Source organism: Venturia canescens, chromosome 1 (genome assembly GCF_019457755.1).
Source record: "Venturia canescens isolate UGA chromosome 1, ASM1945775v1, whole genome shotgun sequence".
Lineage (NCBI taxonomy): Eukaryota > Metazoa > Arthropoda > Insecta > Hymenoptera > Ichneumonidae > Venturia > Venturia canescens.
Genome location: NC_057421.1, coordinates 37,646,102 through 37,665,516, shown reverse-complemented (window position 1 = coordinate 37,665,516; position 19,415 = coordinate 37,646,102). Strand labels below are relative to the sequence as shown.

The 19,415-nt window shown below is 35.3% G+C and overlaps 2 protein-coding genes across 4 annotated transcripts in view; one reads left to right on the top strand and one right to left on the bottom strand.

The window, feature by feature from the left end:
- Nucleotides 1-189: 189 nt before the first annotated feature.
- On the top strand, nucleotides 190-4,079 carry und (methionyl aminopeptidase und). 2 transcript variants are annotated; one of them, XM_043411692.1, is made up of 4 exons: nucleotides 190-405; nucleotides 1,071-1,465; nucleotides 1,688-2,360; nucleotides 2,990-4,079. In XM_043411692.1, exons 1-4 carry the CDS (start codon nucleotides 261-263, stop codon nucleotides 3,193-3,195), a joined length of 1,419 nt encoding a protein of 472 aa, XP_043267627.1. In that variant the 5' UTR covers nucleotides 190-260; the 3' UTR covers nucleotides 3,196-4,079. The 2 variants fall into 2 exon arrangements, with proteins under 2 accessions (XP_043267627.1, XP_043267621.1); XM_043411686.1 differs by having other exon boundaries at nucleotides 191-405; nucleotides 1,068-1,465.
- The window catches only part of LOC122406302 (uncharacterized), a 36,409-nt gene continuing 21,042 nt past the window's right edge, over nucleotides 4,049-19,415 (bottom strand). Inside the window, exons 2-5 of one of the 2 annotated variants that reach the window (XM_043411698.1) lie at nucleotides 14,776-14,833; nucleotides 7,683-7,842; nucleotides 7,409-7,580; nucleotides 4,049-5,540 (exon numbers count right to left, since the gene is read on the bottom strand). In XM_043411698.1, the coding sequence (XP_043267633.1) occupies nucleotides 5,460-5,540; nucleotides 7,409-7,580; nucleotides 7,683-7,842; nucleotides 14,776-14,833 (471 nt within the window). In that variant the 3' untranslated portion in view covers nucleotides 4,049-5,459. The remainder of the gene's footprint in view (nucleotides 5,541-7,408; nucleotides 7,581-7,682; nucleotides 7,843-14,775; nucleotides 14,834-19,415) is intronic. The other variant, XM_043411704.1, reaches the window with a different exon arrangement.

Genomic DNA, 19,415 nt, shown 5'->3' with positions numbered 1-19,415 from the left:
AAAAAAATTTACAAATTATGAATTAATCATTTTATACTATGAACATGCATAAACCGGACACGATAAAACAGTACCCGTTTTAACCATCGGTCAATCATACAAAATCACTATGTGACTACTACCACACGTTTTATAAACTTTCGTCGCGTGTACACAGTTAGTACACACCATATACATATAACACACAGTGGACTGTGAGAAAAGAGCGATACGGGTGCGTTCTTGGCAGACAGATTGTTTGTTCCTCTTCTCTTGAAAAAATGGCCGCGGTACTGGATGAGGTCGGCAAGTCCGCCGAGAAACTGGTAGACGACGAGAAAGAAGAAGTTCTCGACGACGAGGATGAATCGGGACCTGCAGAGGCCACAAAAAAGAAGAAAAAAAAGAAAAAGAAAAAGAAGACCGGTAAGATTACGAATTAACGCGTGTTTTTCACCGCCTGCGATATTCCCAATCAGGCTCCCTCGTGTTTTTTTCCGTTTATTCCGGCTTTTTCCGGATCAACATTCCTCAACAACCCTCAAAGTGTTCTATCGTTGTCAGCTTGATATTCCTTGTAAACTGAATATTTCGTATAAACGAATTCTCCAAAATAATGCGCTACAAGTTTCGTTCACATTTTTTCTGTTTTTATAGGAATTCACCGTATAATATTTGACAAAAGTAATGTCCAATGTTCTCAACTTCTGAGTAATTCATGACTCCAATAGCACGTTCATGGTACCCATGTCTGTTTTGATTATATAAGAATGGTTCAATTAATCAATATTAATATATTTTTACAAGCGAATTGATAAGAACAGTATTTAAATCAATAATTGAAGAATTATTCCAAAAATAATGTTTGGACTACTATTTCTATTTTTAATAGAGATTATTTATGAAGTCCAACTTTTTTCTTACTATATTTCAATGAAAACAATCTTTCTGATTTCCAAATTTTTTAGTTTTAGAAACACGGAATAAGATATATTTTTTAAAAAACTGCTCTTTCAGACATTGCACAATAAATGAGTAAAAATCTTAACAAAATTGGGTAGAAAAAATCAATAAATATATTATATTAGCAGCAGCCAATGATGCAACACCTGAAGAAGAAGAAAATGGGAAAATAGAAGAGAATGGAGCTCTAGAAGGTACACCTGTTGCAACAGCTAATGAGAATGGCGGTGAAAATGAAGAAGCAAAGAAAAAAAAGAAAAAACGCAAGCCACGTGGCAAAGGTGCAAAACAACAAACCGATCCTCCTACTATTCCAATCTCTGAACTGTTTCCGGATGGCAATTTCCCTGAGGGACAAATAATGGAGCATCCTTCGGCTGCTGGAGTGGACGACAGAACAGCCAAAGATAGATTTTCAAGTGAGGAAGCTCGAGCTCTCGACAGATCTCAAAATGATATTTACATGGAGGCAAGACAAGCGGCCGAAGCTCATCGTCAAACGAGAAAACACATCATGAACTGGGTCAGTTCATATTTGTTCATATTCCAAATGAAAATTAATTCAATTTTACACTAAATTTCTTATTCTATAAAACTTTGTGTTAAACAATCTTCATTTTTTAATCAGCACTGGGGTTTGTTGTAATCTTTGCGAATGAAATATCTCAAAAAAGTGGACAGTATAAAAGATTTTCCCTTTGGAAAGTGGGGACGAATCAACTGAAAGTAGAACGAATTATTCTAGGTGAAGCCAGGAATGACGATGATCGAAATTTGCGAAGAGCTCGAAAACACAGCAAGAAAATTAATCGGTGAGGAAGGTTTAAAAGCAGGATTGGCGTTTCCAACTGGTTGTTCGCGCAATCATTGTGCCGCTCACTATACGCCGAACGCTGGTGATCCGACGGTACTCTTATACGACGATGTTACGAAAATCGATTTCGGCACACACATAAATGGGCGTATAATAGATTGCGCGTTTACTTTAACGTTTAATCCAAAATACGACAAGTTGATTGAGGCGGTGCGAGACGCGACAAATACAGGAATCAAAGCAGCTGGAATCGACGTTCAACTCTGTGATGTTGGCGCAGCCATCCAAGAAGTCATGGAATCGTATGAGGTTGAAATCGATGGAAAAACCTATCAAGTTAAATCCATAAGAAATCTCAATGGTCACTCTATATCACCTTATCGAATTCATGCTGGAAAAACTGTGCCAATAGTTCGAGGTGGCGAAGCAACCCGAATGGAAGAAAATGAATTTTATGCTATTGAAACTTTTGGCTCTACCGGAAAAGGCATTGTTCATGATGATTCCGATTGTTCTCATTATATGAAGAGTTTTGACGCTGGTTACGTTCCACTCAGACTGCAGAGCAGCAAATCACTGTTGAACACGATCAACAAGAATTTCAGTAAGTGTGCTAAGGTTGTTGAAAATTCAAATGATGTCAATATCGATTCGTTGCAAATTAGAATGCAACAAAAATTCTTGAAAACAATCTTTTTTTCACTAAGATTGAATAACCGTAAATCATCAATTTTTAATAATTTCATACATTTGCGGCATTGAATAAAAAAACCTATAGCTGCCCTGTTATAATACTCAATGCCATCAAACTCTTTTTCAATACAGAGATTAAATTATCAAGTTCGATGACTCAATCGACTAATTAATCAGACTATTCTTATCTCCGTTGATAAGATCGTTATTTTTGGAGATAATAGCATATTCAATATTTAGAGATTACTCAAATTTTTATCTATAAAATACAACAAAACATCTTTTCAAGAACCTTTCGATTCCATAACTTTGCTTATCTTCAAGATTTTTTCAATTTCAACACTCCATGGAATCTTCCAAAATCAAATAAAATTTGTGGATAGAGGATAAACGTGGCATGATTCAACAAAGAGAAACTAAAACCTCTCCATAATGAGCTTTTATGTAATATTTTCCAACACTCGATGTCGAGACATTACCCCACCTTTGGATTGAAAACTATCGGACAAATCATAAATCGAGTTTGGATTTGTTTTGCAGGTACATTGGCTTTCTGCAAACGTTGGTTAGATCGCATCGGTTGCACGAAATATCAAATGGCATTGAAGGATCTTTGCGACAAACAAGCAGTCGAGGCATATCCACCATTGGTTGACGTCAAAGGATGTTACACCGCCCAATTCGAGCATACCCTGGTGTTACGTCCCACCTGCAAAGAAGTCATTTCGCGTGGTGATGATTATTGAAAATGATATTGAAACTTTTGCATCGGTTCAAGGCCATTCGGTTTTTCTTTTTTTATTATCGTTCAATTTCGTTGTTGCGAGAAGCCTATTATTCTTAAATTCATGAAGAAAAATCCAAACAAATAGGTTGAGCAATTTTCTGAAGTTGAAATTTGGAAAAAAAGCCTGAAAAATGGTTTTAAAAAAACTAATAATTTCGTTGCCATCGAACGATGTAATTTTTGACGTCATTATTGAATCGTCTGCAAATTCAATCGGCCGGGAATAGAAAGGCTGCACGTCGTGCTTCAACCCCGACTTTGAAGCTAAAGCTTGATCAATTTCTCTCGATTGTAATTAGTGTTCAATCGAAAAGTCGAATTCGAAAAGACGATGCAGGAAATTACGGCTCGTAAAATCAAGTGTTCCTGATTATACGATCAACCAACAGAGAAAGCGATAAATCACTGTTTCATCAAAGTAATTAAAAGAAAAAAATGTCATTCCCGCTAACTTTCTCGATCGCGTGAAATTCCTTTGAGTGTTATTTTCTGTTTTTGATTTCGAAAAATATTCATACATTTTTTCCGAACGAACAATTTTTTCACCAGTATCTGAAATTTCTCGAAGAATTTTTTATCATCTTTAGTTTCTCTTCGCCATTTATAATAGACTTACCTGTGCAACGTTTCATTTTTAATGTTTTAACATTTTTTTCTCTTCGTTGTTTTTCTTTATTGATCATTGAGGAAGACTTGGAGGACTAATATTAATGTTAAATAAAATATATTCGGAATTTTTATTTTCTTACACTGAGATGATCCCCATTGTTCCCCCTTGTAGAAGTACAATGGAAAAAAAAAAACAACAAATATTGTGATTAGAGAATTGATAATTATTCGAAACTTTTCTACGATTATTTATTTCGTCGGTATCATCGTTCAAATATTTCCCCTCATTTCCTTTTATAATAATATACTTAAGGAATGCAACAATTGCAATTCGTAAACCTAATTCACAATGTGAAGACAACGATCGGTAAAACACGTCGAGTTAAAATTGACTCCTCAAACTAATATGGTACAAATAATTAGTGTCATTCGTGGAAGCGATTCATGTCCTAAATCATAAGTAATGTCAATTGTACAATACGAATGTTCGTTCGTGATTGGGATCAGGCAAAGCGTAAAGCGAATGAGGGACTTCGAAGTGACCTCTTTATATTTGTTTTTTTGACAATCTGATACTTTCGTAGGTAAAAATTTGTATTGTACATGGTCCCAAGATCCAGGCCACTCTGGTAAACAATGAGTATAGGATTCGAGATCGCTCGTGACCGTAGATCAATTCAGTTTGGCAGATCGTAATGTTACGTAGTTTTTTTTTCGTCGTGTGATCAAGGATGTACTGATTACTCAATCGTTTCGAAATCATTTAGAAATCAATGTTCAAAAGATTGTTTCTATCAATAGGTTGTCAAAGATCAATATTATAGTCATAGTTTTTGTTTTACATGATGTCTGAAGCAAAGTAAGAACTACGAGGTGAGTATTTTAGTATGAACATTTCAAGCGGATCTCATTGTGTTCAGTGAGAAATACTTGATGTCCCGGTGAAATTTCACCATCAACATGATGATCATTTATATCTCAACTTCACACTCTCGAAACAGATCTTGGACACGGGAATTTTCGAAGGCGTCCATACATTTTTTTTGTGTCCATCGATATCCAATTTTGTTGTGACCCAAACGACATTACGTTTGAAAAGAGCCCCAACGTCTGTATAGGATCAATTTCATTGCTTCGATTGGATCAGTACATCCTCAAAGGACGATCAACTTTGATGCATCGGTACAAAAAAAGTAATGTTTATGACAGTAGTAATATTAACAAGATTTGTAAATATCATTTCTATGAGACTTGTCGGGAAACGTGTGATTGGTCCATATAAACATCGGTTCAATATAAAGGCCCAATTTGAGATTATAAACTCGTGCACGAACGTCCTAATAAATCTACACAAATATATATATTTATATTCGTAAATATATATGTGTGCTTATGTACACAATCAGTAAACAGTTTTGGATATAGACGTACGTAGAAAAATGACAAAGTTTTTCGCTACCTATAATCTTCGTTTCTTTTTCTCTCTCTCTCTCTCTCTCTCTCTCTCTCTTGTTTTTTGAGGAATTTTAACAACTGCTGGGAACAAGGCTTTTTGCCTCAATATATATAATATACATAAATCTAAATATATGTTCGTACATTGTGGGTGCTTATTTACTGGGAATCCGTGCGAGTCCGTAATTTCGCTCTCGCATTAACAAGAGGATTCGGTGGCTCCACGACTTGAGGCTGCTCCTGTTCATACATGATAAATAATGGATTAGTTTGTCGTCCACAGATCTTCCTTCATATTGGGTAGAAAGAACAGCTGTTCTTTTATAAATCAACGCGTGATTTACTCTTCGTAAATAAAAATGATACAACTCAGAATTTTATCATTCACAACTCTAATTGATTTCATTTTTTTTTATATTTCAACTCGGAAATTGTTCATTCATGGATCAAGTTCTAATTGTTTTTTCAACTGACGAATGAATTCTGTCGTATACGTTCAATAATAATAAATTAACCGGTTAAGTGGTAAGCTTTTTTTCAGTTTTCGTGCCAAAACTGATGCGGGTCTATAAGTTGCCGAATTACACGAAAATTTGTTTTTGGGGGTTTTCGAGATTGCTCATTCCATTCCCAAACTTATTTTTCACTTGGAAGGAGTTCACCCTTGGAAGGAGTGAAAATGAGGGTTGAAAGTGAAAATTTTAGATTTTTCTATGACTCGTTTTCATGCCATATTACATAAAAATTCCAAGTTTTTTAGGATACTAAACTCATTTTTCGGAAAAAAAAAATAAATTGGTCACCCACAAATGCCTGAAAAATTTGGATTCAGTGTGAAATATTAAAATTTCACCCTGAAATTTAAAATTGTCTAAATGGTTTGTTTTCTTCATGGGAGGATTTAATGCTATGTATCATTAAGGAGTTTCGGTACAGGCGATATAATGTTGCCATGCTAAACCATGCTAAAAACATAAAAGATTTCAAAAAGTTCAGAATTTTATAAAATTTGGTCAACATATTCTTTAGTGCCAAATTTGACAATACAAATTTTTTAAGATTTTTCTTCTCTACAGTTATCGAGTTTCGAGATCACTAAAGTTCACGTGTATAAGCATAGCGTTTCCAGGTATACATTCCGGGCATAAGAAATCTACTTTAATGCGTAATTACTCGATAACTAAGCAGAAGAAAATTTTGAAAAAATTTGTGTTTTCGCACTTGATGTTGAAGAACATTATCACCAAATTTCATCAATTTCTTAATATTTAGACTTCTGTACCGAAACTCCTTAAAAATCTACGTTTTTTAAGATACTCGACGCTGTCAATGAGAGAAAAAAATTAAATTCCCTGTCCACTTAAGATCGGTTTTGACAAAAATTGGTAAACAATTTTTGGTTTTTTGGTTTTTTGGGATGCTTTGTCCAAATAACGAAATAGTATAACACGATTTAAAATGTCAGCTCTGCAAATAGCTTCATATATCATCATTTTTGGGAAACTGGATACATACATTTCCGGAAAAGCTTGGAATTTTCATTTCATGTAGCATAAAAGCTTGCTAATGAAAGTTCTGCAAAATTTCACCCCAAACCCTTATTTCTCATTCCTTTGCAGGTAGCGAGTTTGTTTTATTTCGATAAAAGAGTCTGATAACCTCCTAAACATACATTTTTTACATAATATAACATGAAAAACTTTTCATTGAAAAATTTAACAATTTCACCCTCAATCCTTGATTTTCACTCCTTTCAACGGTAGCAAGATGAAAATTAAGTTCGGAAATGGAGTCAGCAACCCAAAAAACCAATTTCATCGAAATCATACCAATTTTTATCGAAATCATATGTACACATACGATACATTACGAGAATGGGCCCAACTTTTTTTGTAATTTTTTCCGAACAAATTTAGCCCCACAATAGTGAAAATTTTTCATTTCTTCATTATTTTCTATTTTATTTATTGAGGTGGTTTAAGTCTCTTTTCACGCTGAATAACGAATATAAATAATGAAATCGTGAATTCTTATTATTGAAATTGTTTCATTTACACTGCAATAATTTGCATCCTCAAGATGTTATATGATTAAAAAAATGTATGTACCGTGAGCTGAATGTGTCTGGCTCTCTGCTCAAGAGCCCTTTGCAAGGCCGTCCTCGGATCATCTTTGTACGTCTCTTCGCGGTTTTTCTCAGCCTCTTTTCTCAGTGTCGTTTCTCGCTGCTTCTCCAGAGCTCTTTGAAGTTCACTTTTCTGATTCAGAACACTTCGGCCACTGCCAATACAAAGAATTAATGTTGAAGGTTGAATGGGAAAAAAAAAAAAAAGATTAATTTGCTCGTGATTTCATAATTTTTCGTTGAGAATATTTTTTTACGTTTTCTGATGAAACAATAGCTCTCTACGAAGATCTTTGTGGTTGTTGGAAATGAGGCACGGATTGTAAGGCTTTCTGGGTAATATGAGGCCATCTGGACCCATATGAGGTGCCGGTGGCGGCGGCGGTGGTACACCCATCACAGGGGCCATTTCCCTACCTGTAATTACAGAAAAAAAATTCCAAATGTCACAATTATAAAAAATACAAAAACACAAAAATCTGTTTTTTTCCCGAAAGAACGAAAAAGAATATCGATCGCTCGATTTCTCATTGTATTCTCCATACACGAATATGAGTGGGTTCGAAATATATATTTCCAAAATGCACGAACTGACTGGAAAAAGAATGTTCTTTTACTTTTTCGAGATCACTCGGGAAACAAATCTTGGCGGGAAACGTCATGTTCCAAGTAGAGACCCTCGAATACTGTGCCCAATTCGGAATCGAAAATTGTACGATTTAGAAAAACACAGTAAATTTCTTCATCGACCTCTCGAGTTCACTTGAAATTGGCTCACCCAATGCGTCTATCAGAGTCCACAAGGTCGTCAGCTTTCATAATGCAATTTCCGCAATTGTAAGATTACACAATGTCAAAAATATATTTTCAATGCAAACGTTCCTGAGTCGAAAGGATTCCAAGCTTGCACTCCGCAAAACACGTATAAAAAATAGAAAAAATTTCAAGCGATCGCGAGTCCTTTTTTTCATCACTGCAATGCACCAAAGATGCGTCGTCGTGTCGTCGATCAATTGGGACGGTTTCGGTTGAAAACGTCAAGTAGATCGATCAGGATCTGTCAAAACTATTTCGGCGAACGAATGATATATTTTTTTTTTTCTATCCCGACCTGTTTACCTTCCAAAAAGGCGATCCGAGCTCGAACGGAACGATCCTCGCACATTGCAGTTAATATCAATACAGAATGAGCGATGCAAACTTGAGCACATACCAGACCAGCTTGCGGGTATCAAACAGCAAAGTCCTATATATTTTTACATAGGGCTTCGCATACTAATCGGATAGAGGCACCGTTGCGTAGGTATACGTTCAAGGTAATATATACACGTGTGTGAGATACATCAAACAATCTCACGGTGCAAGTGCATCGATATGCGAAATTATTGGCCAATAATATAGCCAGCTAATAAGCTTCGAGGTCAGTAGTGAGTCGTTCGATGGGAACGAAACAACGCACGTATATAATAAATATCTTCGATTCTATACGAAGAGAAAATTCCACTATAAAAACTACTATGGTGCCATAGGATTAAGGTTTTATATCGTAATATTTATTAATTCTTACGGATATGCACAGCAATTTTTTGTGAAGCGTGAGCTCGATGAAAATTGATGTGTGATGCCAAAACAAATGTATCGGTACACATATTTTGATCATCGATGCAAGCATCGGTTTGAGCTCCTCAAATTTGACTATGTTCAACTGTAAATTTCGATTGTGAAAGCAGTACTAATCGTAGCAAAACGGCATTAATAATTCTACTTTACAGTTTCATCGTCGATGCCAACATAAATTTTACAATGTTTCCTCGGTAAACTATGTATAGGAAAAAGTAGGACGGTTTAAATCTTTGTCAGAGCAAAATACACAATTTCGAAGTTTTTATTCGAAATTTACTTGAAAATTACAATGTTTTTGGTAAAAACGTCCAAAATCGGCGATGTAGAACCTTAACACTACGGTGTCATAGTAATTTTTACAATTTCTTTCTCTCCGTTTGAATATTCAAGCGCGAATGAAATTCTGCTGTGTACCATAGTAAATTTTCAAACACTTTGGCAGATTGGCGATACTTGTATTCGAGTTCTTGGAATTTTACTATGCTCAACTGTAAAATAAGCAGTTTGAGAAATGTTAATTTGGAAACGACACGAAAATTACAATGTTTTTCATAAAAAACCTCCAAAATGGGCCCTAATACAATGGCGACATAGTAATTCTTATTATCTTATTATATTATCATTATCAAAAACCCGAATTTTTGTTTCTAATGAACTTTTCAGGCGTGTAGAAATTTTTTCGGAGGGGTCGTTGGTGTTTCGATATAATTGATAATTCGTAGTGGTTGCACCGATGCATGAGGGATGACAAACGACCTCGAATATATTTTTGGACTTAAGAATCCTATTTTCACCTCAATCATTTCATTTCAATACTCGTTGTGGATTCTCTCTTCAAAATAAGCTCAATACGTGGTTTATTTATATATCTGCATATCGGAAAATTTATTTAATAGAAGGGAAAATGCGATTGAACTTTTTGTCCAATTCTTCTTCAATTCTTGTTGATTATGACAGCTCGATGTCAGCTTAATGACAGCTCGAATTTTATGAAACGCGAAAAAATATTGGAGAAGAGCAAGACAAGACGGGGTACCTAAGGAAATATCGCAATTTTCGGAAGGTGAGAAGCTTCACGTATTTCTTACCCCCCCAAACACCAAGAAACGTACTTTCTTGGTGTTTTTTGCAATTTTCGAAAAAAAAAAAAAAAAATAGGGCACAATAGGATACCCTTCGAAAATTGGTGAAATTTTTTTTTTTACTACAATTTTATTTCAATGCAGACTGCCTACTTATTTTATTTCTTCTTTTTCAAATTATTTTTTGAGCATTTCCAAAGCATTCATTTTTTTTCTTTATTCGAAGAATATATCGAATTATCAGAATGAAAACAAAAAAACTAATTTCCGCAATTTTTTGTCCCAATCTTCCCCGTATTTTGTAATTCGACCTTGCTCCATCTCCGGATTTATCAGTTTTTATTTTTTCCATTAAAATTCAATCGTCTATAATTTTCCGTTAAATTAACAGATCATTTATTTCCAAGTAATTCCGTTGATGATGCCTCCGCTTCTGTTGCCCTCTTTTTTCCTCCCTTATTCCTTTTTCAATTCATCGTCAGAACGGAGATGGTTTATCGATCTTGCAATTTACCTTTCTAGCGTAACCTGGCCGACTCTCGTCTCGCACCGAGATTGGCATCACACGATTATGATTGATTCTCCCAGCTTCTGCATTTTCAAAATTCAATCGGCGCAATATTAGCGTGAAATTGGGCAATAAGGATGCATCTAATAATCGAAGTTACGTCGATCGATCATAAATTCGCTGTACACACCGAATAATACGAGGGTTTCGAAAAGAAGATTGTACGTAGAGAAACGAGTGCTCGAGAAACTCGGCGCGACTGTAAACTCATGAAAAAAAAAAAAGAAGAAATAACTCGTGCAACGTAGCACGTTGTAACGTTCCAAGTAAACAGAGGGAAAAAGAAATAAGTTTTCATCGGTTGAAAAACATTGAAACAAAAAGTACTGAACACCGGGGTCCGAAAAAAATGCGCTCGATCGCTATACGGATCATTCGGTTTTGCGATCCAAAAGTGAAATTCTTACCGGGGAGTAGAAACACGTCGTAATATTCATGAAGCCGCTTTGCGGTGTAATGGTACTCCGTGGATATATAATATTATCCGCATGTTATCGAGATTGCTTTCTTCCTCATTTTATCCTCATGTTCGTACTAATTTATAAATACACGTGCATCCGCTACGCTAAATCGCTTGACATTAGTTGCAAAAAAAACAACATCGGTTAGAAAAATCGAGCAACATCGGGGCTTCAATCGTTTCACGAAGCATGATCACGAGGAGTAAGGACGCTAATTATTTCATTAAAATCGGCGTGTAAAATGAGCAGAGTGTTTTTTTTTCGATCATTAAAGCCTGAAATTCTTATTTTTCCAAGATTTTCTAATATAAATATCCGTACGTTGGTGAAAGTAAAAAAGTAGTGTTGCGAAATGAATCGCAGGAAATTTGGCGTTTCACGAAATTTATAATTTGTGAATGGTAAAAAAAAAAAAAAAAAAAAAATCTATTTTCCAGCATTAATAGCGGGCTCGATAAAAGATGGAAAAGAAACGTTCCCAGAGTTTTCGGCTCGTAAATCGGTCCTGAACTCAAGTTCACATTCGTTACGAAGCGTCGTAGAACTCTTTGCTGTATACTTTTGGCCGAATACTATCTGTGTACTTGTACATGCATTTGAGGCGAGTTATTCACGCGATACGTATCGTCTCGCAGCAACGGAAGTTTCGTTTGCCGAGGCAAATGACGAGACTCGTCATTCTCTGCTCCCTTCCCCGTGACGTTTTTTTTTCTACATAAAATACTCGCTCTATCAAACTCGTGGATGTGCTTCATTTTTTGCTCCAGTACTTTGTCGCACGTCTGACGCCGGCTCTGAGAAGATCCGCGTCATGGGAAATTGATTTGCGCGTAGAGAGACAGTTGGAGAAGAAAGGGGAGGTCTTTTAACAAGCGTGGCGATGAAAATCAGTTTTTGTTTGTCCACAATCAATTTATTGAGATACTACGAATACTTTGAAAGAAGGTTTTTTCGGGAAAATACTTGTTCAAAGTAGACGGGGTCATTTGTATTTAAAAACGCACTTTAGCTAAAGCTTCTCTTCGATTTAAAAGTTTCAAGCGCCATTTGACGATCAGTCTGTGAAAGTTGAGATAAAATGATTGACTACGAGTCCAACTCCATCCAACGTACGTTGGGATAAAAAAGTTTCGGGATAACGATTTTATAGCTCGTGCGTATTCGCCGCGGTTTGACGGCAAAAAGGTGGGCTTAACTGTTTTTTCTTTAACGACCTAAAACACGCATGTGGCATTAAACGTCCACAGGCCATTTTTTCACTCATGGAGTGTGCCGCTTTATGAACGATTCTTATGGGTGGAAAATAAATTGATTTCGATCCGTGCAATCGTTCGATTTTTTTTCATCTTTTATTGTGACTGTTAATTTCCTTTGGCTTAATGATTATTTCTATACACATGCCCAACATATTTTATCACGTGTATAATTATTTTCTCCATTGGGTGTCGAGACATCGATTCAACCGCGTCCCTGTCTCGCTCGATCTCTTTTCCATAAAACGAATAATCAGCATTTGCAATTATAAGAATTATTGATTCGTTCACTTTCTCAATCCACTTTCATACGTTTCGTATTTGAGTGTTTTCTTTTACCCGATACTATCGAATTTATCATTAAAATCAGAACGACGCTCGGAATTAATTTGGAGCTTGTAGAAATAATTGAAATTGCAAAGTGATTTTTTTCTGCACGAGTATTTCAACAAAGAAACTTCCCACTGAGGAATCACGTCCCTGTTTTCATCGTTGCATCACGGACGACGTCGAGGCGCGTTTGTAGGCATTCGTACACTGTGCCACGGACACGTAAGCTACCTATGTAACAATGCAATAGTTATGAGGAAATCGAGAATTTATAATTCAGAGGATGCGGTTGACGGACAAATTGCATTTACGGAAACTCGCCTACACCTACGCCAAGAACTCCTGTTTCCTCATTATTTTCGTAGTATTACTTTATCGTCACAAAGTAAATGCAACTATATTATTGCATTATCATTCCTCATATAATACTTCGTATTGTTATATAATTTATAATTTTATGATTTCCATTTCGATTGTAATCTCTGCAGTCGAATCCTCAGCCTGTCCGCTATACTATAAGCCTCTTCACCGTTTTCGACGCGGAGAGTTTCCCCCACTTTGAAGCGTTTTCGAGGTTTGCGCCCAACTTCAAATCGATTTGTATTATAATCCTTTTATTATAAATATAAATAAACGTAAAATAACCTCGCGCTTGTAGCGGACAGCTGGTACGATACTGAAGTTTGCAGCGTTCGAGTCTAACGAAAAGAACGAAAAAAGAATTGGGATCCAACCAACGTATAAAGAGACATGACATCTGGTGGCCGAGGGTGGAAACAGAAAAAGGAGACATGAGAGTAGACAGTTAATACGTGTTCTTCCGTAAATTCTTGTCAATTGCAAAGAAATTTGTATGAAACTGTAAAATTCACCCGGCAAATTATTCTTCACGCGCACCACCGGCAAAAAAAATTTCCCACGTATATATAAGAGATTTATAAACACGTTACTGATTTTGTCACTTGATTCATTTTCATCATTTAAATCGCATTTAATTATGTTATGAGCTGCTAACACCCGTTCGCCTTTAACAACATTCCGTTGAGCAGGATTTTTACCTGGCCAAACACAAATATTTTCTAAGCTTAGGAACATTTTGACAGAAAATGATGAGTGTAACACATGAAAGATGTTCATATGTCACTGGTACTTTTCTGCGCCATTTTGAATAGGCGTTGGATCCCAATTATTTCACGGAGTATCGGTGCAAGTTGAAAAACTACGAATTGCAAGCTCGGCAGGAAACGAAATTGAAGAATTACTGAAATAATTGGAGGGGTTTTTTAGATCGTTTCGTTGGACTCCAAAACACATGCACTCAGTGCTTGTGTTGCCTGGGTACGTGCAAGCTTTTCCAGTTTCAAGCATAATTCAAATTGAATGAACGGCGGTGCAGGAATCTTCTTTTCTCTTTATTTTGCAGGGAACTTATGAAAACGTAACGTGATCGGAAAAGAGGATGACACAGCGAGGTACTCACTCGACGTTATTGTAAATTTGAGTTTCCAGATACAAAAACGAGATGAATTATTGTACACCAACTTTTTCAAGCTTTCGAATGCAGAGAGAAAATGCGATTGAACTGGAACTTAGCGTACCGGAGAAATTTATTGTAGTAAGTAGCGTGAGAACGAGAAGCGACGAGGGTTATGACCCTCGAGGGGGTTAATTTAACATAAAAGAGCTCGTGATGACCCCCGCACTATGACGAAGCTGCGTCACCCCGAGGAAGCACATTGTCGAAATAGCAGTTTGACACAACAATAACGACGATAATTCGAGATGTGGGACGATTGAAATATTGTTTAATCTCGTCAATGGCACGATGACTCTCTGAATCCTCGCGGTGATTCATTAAATTTACGAGAACTCGAGATGATGCGATCTCTGTCCAGGCGTGGATAACTATTTTTTAACGACGCGTATACTTTTATTGACGTTAATCCACATGGTCACCCAACAAATATGACAACGTATAAGAACGTACGAATAAAATATTAAGTATGCTATCCAAGCTCTGCGCTGTGACTCACCGTTCGTCAAAACCTCGCAGCTGTCCTCTTCCTTTTTAACCCCGTTCGAGGTCACCTGCTGCAACAAAAATACCACGTGTTATCCCTTAAAATCAATACTCCTTCATAAAGTCCTGCTCAATTCTCATCAGCGATTGTTTACAATTCAAGGCTCAAAAACCCATGTGCAAATTTACGAATGTATTTTATATACCTTTTCAGACAGAAATTTCAAATATTTTTCAACTTTTTTCACCGCTATCGATTCTTTTCGTTATCCTTTCCATCAATATACCTCTCTTCCAGTTGAAAATCTTTCCTATTTTTTTCGACATGGCTTAAATAATCACGATTTTCTGTTAAAATACATGTAGATGTGCATACGCATATAAATAGAAAGCGGCTGTTGTCACATTTTGCTTGACGGCTTTACTACGAAAGTATTTTAATCGCTGTGATTAAACTAAAAATTGACGAATCTCAACAAATAAGTTACACATCATTTTAATAATTGCGAGAACAAATTTTAATCGTTTCTTTAATCATCGAAGGAGGAGAAAAGTTCAGTTGCTTTTATTGAATCACAAGTAACGCATGATCTTCCTTAAGAGGCTACAAAAAAACAAACATTTGGCAGATTACAAAAGTTCGAAACTTACTCGGGCACTGAATGGAATGATTCGCAGTTCAGAAGAATTGCAACTATATCTGGATACGATGAAAATAAAGAAAATTGAACCGACAATCCTAAAATCGTTGCTCAAATCTTCGAAATAACAACAATTACGATAATTTCAGCATCTTCCAATAAAAGCAAATGCCGACAATAAATTCAACGCATAATTAGATCGCGTGCGATTGAAAATGATTAAGTTTTTGTATTGAATGAATAAATAACGATCATTCGCAAATGTCGTTGAGCATATAACGTCTCCAACTGTGGAATGTCAGAGCCACTAGAAGAGTAGGATCGGTAATAGGCTCGTTTTTTAATGTCTGCATCGGTAATTATTGCTGCGTGGGAGGTTCGAACAAAGGAGAAGAAAAAAGAGCATCGACGGGAGAGATGGGCGAGTAAAAGAAAAGAGCGCGTGCCGGAGTAGCGAAGAGGAAATCGAGAGGAAAAACGTGCCGAGAACATTGCAAAAGGGGATTTTACTGTAGGCGAAAAACCTACGTAGATATACGCACGTAAAGCGAAACAGCGGATGGATCGAGCATTGATTATGTCGTCGTAGCCAAGTTCTTAATGGTTCGATGCTTTTACCGGAGCTGACGCGTGGATCCGATAAGAAAATGCGAGATAATAACCGCGATTTTTGTCCTAATTTTTTCATTATTAGGTGCTCGTTATTTGAAAAGTTCAATTTTATTCGTTCCTCCCGAGAGAAAATTGATCTTCTCGTATGAAACTCAAATATTTTAGCCGTCCTATTTAAGGGGATCCTGCTTTAGGAAGTTTAAAAAATCGATTGTTTTCGGAAATGTTTTTATCGTAGATGGAAATAACTCACGAGAGCGAACTTTTCGGTATAGTTTCAAAGATATTTCAAAAGTACAAAAACATTTTTTTAAGGTAACTACTGCACTGCGTGCTAGTCAAATGAGTGCTAAATTTTTAAAACGCTTATATCTTATTAAAATGTAAAAATATTAAAAACGCTAGTTTTACAAAACCACGCAAATTTCCACGCTGACACATTTTCACTTGTATTTTTCAAAGAATTATCTGCGTTTTTTCATCGATTTTATTGTAACGAGTCTCATTTTGTTCGTCAACCGGTCCTCTATGAATCCACCATGTAGTTACTTTTGTAACTTGATCGTTTCACTGTTGCAGCTAATTGTTCATTAAGTGAAAAAACTTTTTCATTAATAATTTCTCTCAGGAATGAATTTAAAGGAAAATCTACGTGGTGAATTCGTAGAGGATCGGCTGAGGAACAAAATGAGACTTGGTGCAATAAAATCGGTTAAAAAAACACAGATGATTCTTTGAAAAATAGCTGTGAAAATGTGTCATCATGGAAATTTGCATCTATCAGTTGATAGCTTTGAAAAACTATAATTTTAAATATTTTTTCACGTTAATAAAATATGCTTGGTCTAAAAGCGTTTTGAAAATTTAGCACTCATTTGACTAGCATGCAGTACAGGAGTTACCTTAATGTGAGAAATACTAATTTGTACTATACGTCAAGTCTGATTGTCGAAGTTTCTCAGCTATGTACAATGTGGAAATCTTAATTATTCTCTGCATGCAACTAAAATTTCAAATTTCCTTCCATATGAACCTATAAAAACCCGAAGAAATTGGGAAATTCTATGTTTTTAGCGAGTTTGAAAAAAAAAAAACGCTTCTAAAGAAGAAAAATAAATCTAAGAAAAATTTTTTCGGCTTTTTATAGATTCGTATGGAAAGAAAATATGTGAAAATGAAAAAAAAAGTGGAATTTTCGTTGCAGACAATAATTACGATCTCCGCATCACAGCAGAGAAACTTCGACAATCAGACTTGGCGCATAAACCGTGTACAAATTAGTTATTTCTCACATGGAAAAAATGTTTTTGCATGTACTTTTTAAATATCCTTGAAACTATACCAAAAAGTCAATCCTAAAAACATTCCCGAAAAGAATCAATTTTTTGAATTTTTTAAAGCAAATCCAAATCATTTCAATTCTCATATCGATCCCATTCATCGTCTGATTAAAGCTATGTACAAAGAGGGGAAAAAAGTGTCGCAAAAGGAAAAAAAAGTCTCTTCGCAGAAACACACTCTTTCACCGTCAGAGAGAAAAGAAAGTCTGCGGAGCCTGCAGCGTACTCAATTCGAACTCATTCCACAAGAACTTTTAGCAACCTCAAGAATCGACCGTTGGTTTCGATTTCATTCCACTACGGCAAAGCGCGATAACGAGCTAGCACGAATCTATACGTATCCGAGTGTGAAGTATCGCCAACTTCGAGCAAGTTTCAAAACAAAATCTACCAGAGGCACATATTTTTTTCCAAGTGCGAAGAAAACCAAAAATAAGGACTCGCGCCTATTCATTTCATGCGATCGAATTAATTATGACAATAATAATATCAATGCATGGAAATAATGTCCATCGTTAGCTCGCAACAATCGAGAAATAATATTGTCGTTCCATGCAGAATATGTCTAGACTCTGAAAAATTTGATAATCCAGAATGTATTAATACAGTAAGTCAAAAAGAAGTTCTCAAATTCATTCGTCCATTCAATTATTTTCAAAATTTGATTTTATACGTGAAATTTTTTCTGAGAATCGATGAAATTTGATAAGTTCCGAGAAATATTAAGTTGAGAGTAAATAAGAATTCATATCTTCTTGCGCACGGAAATATCGATATCAAAACCCAATATAATTTGACGCTCGATTCTAGTATTTCTTCCCGGTATTATTTGATATCACAACTCGAAAAAATCAAAGATAGCCCTGAATATTTTTTGATTATTTTTTTGATACCCAAAAAAACGAAATTTATTAAATAATTTTAATTACAGAATCTATAGGTACGATTAACATACTACTTAATATTTAAAAGCTTATAATTTGATCAAAAATTGGCCAAATCACAAATTTTATTCCATTGCCTCATTTGACTAGCATGCTCATTTAGTCAAATGTGCACTGCATTTAGTCAAATGAGGAAAATTGAAATTTTTCCAATGATTAACGATTTTCATTTTTATAATTATCATTGTTTTTCAAATTTTAACGTTTTCGGTACATCCTAGAATATTTTCAAAGTGGTATCATCAGAAACAAGCTGAATGGATTTCAAAAAAAATTGTAATGGAAAAAAAGAATAGAAAGTGAAAAGATTCCACTTTAAAAATTTCAGAGAACTTGTAGAAAATGTCAAAGTTTCTTAAGGAGTTTCGGTACAGAAGTCAAAATATTAAGAAATTGATCAAATTTGGTGATAATGTTCTTCAACATCAAGTGCGAAAACTCAATTTTTTTCAAAATTTTCTTCTACTTAGTTATCGAGTAATTACGCATTAAAGCAGATTTCTCATGCCCGGAATGTATACCTATATATATGGAAACGCTATGCTTATACACGTAAACTTTAGTGATCAATTACTCGATAACTGTGTAGAAGAAAAATCTTAAAAAATTTGTGTCGTCAAATTTGGCACTAAAGAATATGTTAACCAAATTTTATAAAATTCTGAACTTTTTGAATTTTTTAATTTTTTTAGCATGGATTAGCATGGCAACATTGTATCGCCTGTACCGAAACTCCTTAAGGAGACAAGAAAAAAAAATTACGATCATCCCAAAATTTTCGTTTTTTATCCAAATTCTCAAAAAAAAAAAAACATTGAAGATTAATTTGTACGACCTTTTGACATTTCTTTCTGAAAAGTACATTCGAAGACAAAACTTAAAAAAAAAACGTCCCAATAAGTCAATTTCCCAAAGTGTTATGTCACTTTGAACAAAAATAACGCCATTTTTTTTTTAATTCATCACTATTTTTCGATCGGGAAACAAAATTTCAAAAAATTTTGAAAAGATTCTTTGGTGCAGTAGAAAAAGATGATAAAGTTTCTGCAAAATCGAAAGGGGTCTAGTTTAAGGATGTATGGTACAAAAGTCTAAATAATTAGAAATTGATGAAAT